A 3,280-nucleotide genomic window follows, 5' to 3' on the forward strand; every position below is an offset into this window, starting at 1 on the left:
CTGCACTGTACTTTGCTTCACTGCACTGTATCCAAATTTATGTATTTTACTCAGTATGAAAAACACAGTTTAGCATCCGTTTTCCCCCAGTTTCCAATATCTTTTGCTGTTTATTGTTTTAAATGTGAAGTTTGATTTGAATGCCAGGAATATTAATTCTGGGCTTTATGTAAATGTGTTTTTCTCCCTTGATCTTAGTTTCTTACTAAAAAAAAACTTTTATATCTTTTTTTTAAAAGATCATTACCATATACATTATTAGATCTTACTGGGTTAACCTTACTGTTCAGGTTTTATGCTGCCCATTTTGTGTAATGGGATTGATTTTTTCCAAAGAAACATCAGCTTCATAATCCAAGATACCCGACAGTGCTGGAGACATTTTCTCCAGCGTCTTAGACAGTTCCCCTTCTTCTTCTTTTTTTAGAGGCTCTTCTTCTGGACAGATAATTGAATGTGGAATCAGATAAACCAGATTACAGTCTTTGGGGCTAGACCCTTTGGGCTCGTGTTGGCTTGAAAAAACCACGGCTCCGTTATTGTTGATACTAACAGTCTCTATAGCATTGCTGGACATAGGGCAGAGCCTGTAGCATCCTAGCAGGGTGGAAAACGCCTTGCGGAAATCAGCATTGAAGGCATAAATGATGGGGTTCAGGGATGAATTAGCCCATCCAAACCAAACAAAAACATCAAAGGTGGTGGAACTAATGCAGAAGGGTTCTGCTCCCTTGGACGGTTGGGTAGGCTCGCAGAAAGGAACCATGCAGTTCAATACGAAGAATGGCAACCAGCAGCACACAAACACCCCCATGATCACTGACAAAGTCTTTAAGACCTTTGTTTCCCTCTTGAAGGACATTTTGAAGTTGCTCTCTGGCTGCTGGCAGTCCATACTGCTTCTGTTGCCACTTGTGTTCTGGCAGTTCTTGGCATGCACGGCTGCTCTCTCCAAAGCTGAGATTCGTCTTATTTGCTTCTGAGCAATCCGATATATCCTCGTGTAAGTGACTATCATGATGGCCACAGGTATATAGAAGCTAATTAGAGACGAAGAGATGGCATACATCCTGTTGAGGCTAGAATCACAGTTGTCCATGCTTATGCCTTGTAAACTGGCGTTCAGGTCCAAAAAGCTTGTGGTTGTAGCCTTGTGCCAGTTCAGCTGCACAGGGATGAAGGAAATCAACACAGACAAGGTCCATGCCACACTGATCAGGATGAAGGCTGCCTTGGGGGTCATTTTCCTCTCGTATCTAAATGGACTGGAGATGGCCCAGTATCTATCCACGCTAATGACACAGAGATTTAAGATGGAGGCTGTTGAGCACATAATATCAAAGGCCACCCAGATGTTACAAAACGAACCGAAAGGCCAGAAACCAGCAATCTCAGCCACAGCTTTCCAAGGCATGACCAAAACCGCCACTAAAAGATCTGACACTGCCAAGGAGATGACAAAGAAGTTGGTCACCTTGGACCTTAGGTGGCGAAACCTAATGACAGCTGCGCAGACCAGCGTGTTTCCCAGGAGCGTGGAGAGGATCAGCAGCGAGAGGAAGCAGCCCGTGAGGATCCGAAAGGAAGAGTCCCTTTCCACAAGCAACCCTTCCCCATCCATAGCGGTGTCGTTCCAAGTCATAGTTTCTCCTGAGGGAAAATCATATCATGATTTTGGTGACGACAGCAACTGCTTTCCTCGCAGACATTAGAGACATCGGGCGTCCATTAATTACTCATCACCAAACAGGCAGAGGTCCTTGCTTGCACCTTCACCCCTGGATGGACTTCATCCACTTTGAGTCGCCCTGAATGATATTGAAAGCCCTCTAAAAGCAGGAACTGAAATGCACAAACACAGTTAACTCTGCAGGCTAGTCCCGAGGCAATCCCTTCAGAAACACCCTGCACAAAGTAGCCCAACTCGCACAGATCACCTGCGAACGCTCTGCTGCTCTCCTCTCCAAATACACCCCAGAGACAGGAAAGCAATCACTTTTCCATGCTTRCATATATTCCCACTTAAATAAGCTATTGATCCAGAGTTTCCAGCGTCCGTTTCGCTAGCCCTTCATATTTACTGAAGCGTAGTACTATTTGAGGTGCTTTTCCTCTAGTTTATAGCTTCCTGCGTGTCTCACTGCTGAAACACCCCATCCCTCCTCCTCAGCACATGCCTGATAGAAAATGCATCAGTTCTCTCTTTTTGGGCAGCAATTCTTCACCTTATTTCAAACTGCTTAAGTTTTACATTTCCAGAGAAAAAGAAAACAAACATACAGTGGCTGATGTTGTAAAGGTTTTCAGTAAGAAGCAGCTCAGATCAAATTTTATTTAAATGAGAAATTCTGTCTCCTACCTTTCACCTTTGATTCTCTGTTTGATCTGGGATGCAGGGCCGTCTCTTCTTATTTAGCTTTGGAATTGCATAGCAAATCTTACACACAAAACCAACGCAAAAACACTGCATTGCGTGGGGCGTACAGGTTTGCTCTTTTTCCCCTGAAAGTGCAAACGGGCAGGGGAGAAGCGAAAACAAAAGCCGTCGGAGTGTGGTCATGAGGAGTTAGTTTTCAAGCGGGCAGCAGATCTGCTTCCTGGGACCCTGCGCCAAGAGCCCTGCCAGTCTGTGCCCAGCTCTTGCCAGCCCGCGGCCTCTAGTGCTCAGTCTGCAAACTTGGTCTGCCCGAGCCGCACTTTGTACATCCCGGGGAAGCGACGCATCGGGACAAGTCATCCCAGGCGAAAGGCACGGTATTCCCAGCACTGGCGAGAGCGCCGGCACAGTTCTCTGTCTTGCACTGGAAGAGGGCGAGAGAAGGAAGAAGAACCTGAGTGACCTCCCGTCGGCCACCAAACGAGGTGCGAAGCCGGTGGCCTCGGAGCAGGAGCGCGGGCACGTTCCTCAGCCGACGGGGAAAAGTTGTCTCAACACTTTGCTGCGAGCGCGTAGCTCTCCGTAACTCCGGCCGAGTAATCCCCGCTCCTGCGCGGCGGGAGCAGCTCCAGCTTCACCGGCTCTCGCCTTTACGGGAAGCCCAGGTGGAGGAAGCTCTCGGGGGTCTCGCACGCCCTGCCCCGCGCCGCGCATCTCCAGCGCCGGGGACTCCTGCTCCGTGGCGCGGGCCGCGGCTCCGTCCTGCCCGGGCAGGGCTCGGCAGCATCGCCTCGCGAAGGGCTCCCGCTCCGTCCTAGAGGATTAAGACAGGGGAGAGACACGCAGGGAGGCTCGCAGCGGGCACCCTCCCGGCGCCTCCTCTAGCATCTTCGCTTTGGCTCA

The 3,280-nt window shown here is 49.1% G+C and overlaps 1 protein-coding gene across 1 annotated transcript; it reads right to left on the reverse strand.

Moving 5' to 3' along the window:
* Positions 1–251: 251 nt before the first annotated feature.
* Positions 252–1,799, reverse strand: DRD1 (dopamine receptor D1). Its single transcript, XM_026047567.1, has one exon. The coding sequence runs from the start codon at positions 1,640–1,642 to the stop codon at positions 287–289; it is 1,356 nt and encodes a 451-aa protein (XP_025903352.1). The 5' UTR covers positions 1,643–1,799; the 3' UTR covers positions 252–286.
* Between the last annotated feature and the right edge of the window lie 1,481 nt (positions 1,800–3,280).

This window comes from Nothoprocta perdicaria, unplaced genomic scaffold (genome assembly GCF_003342845.1).
Source record: "Nothoprocta perdicaria isolate Ctin4 unplaced genomic scaffold, notPer1 scaffold_5, whole genome shotgun sequence".
Classification (NCBI taxonomy): domain Eukaryota; kingdom Metazoa; phylum Chordata; class Aves; order Tinamiformes; family Tinamidae; genus Nothoprocta; species Nothoprocta perdicaria.

Bases quoted from the DNA above. Each gene is read 5' to 3' on its own strand.
- DRD1 (XM_026047567.1), bottom strand. From the start codon at position 1,642: ATGACTTGGAACGACACCGCTATGGATGGGGAAGGGTTGCTTGTGGAA.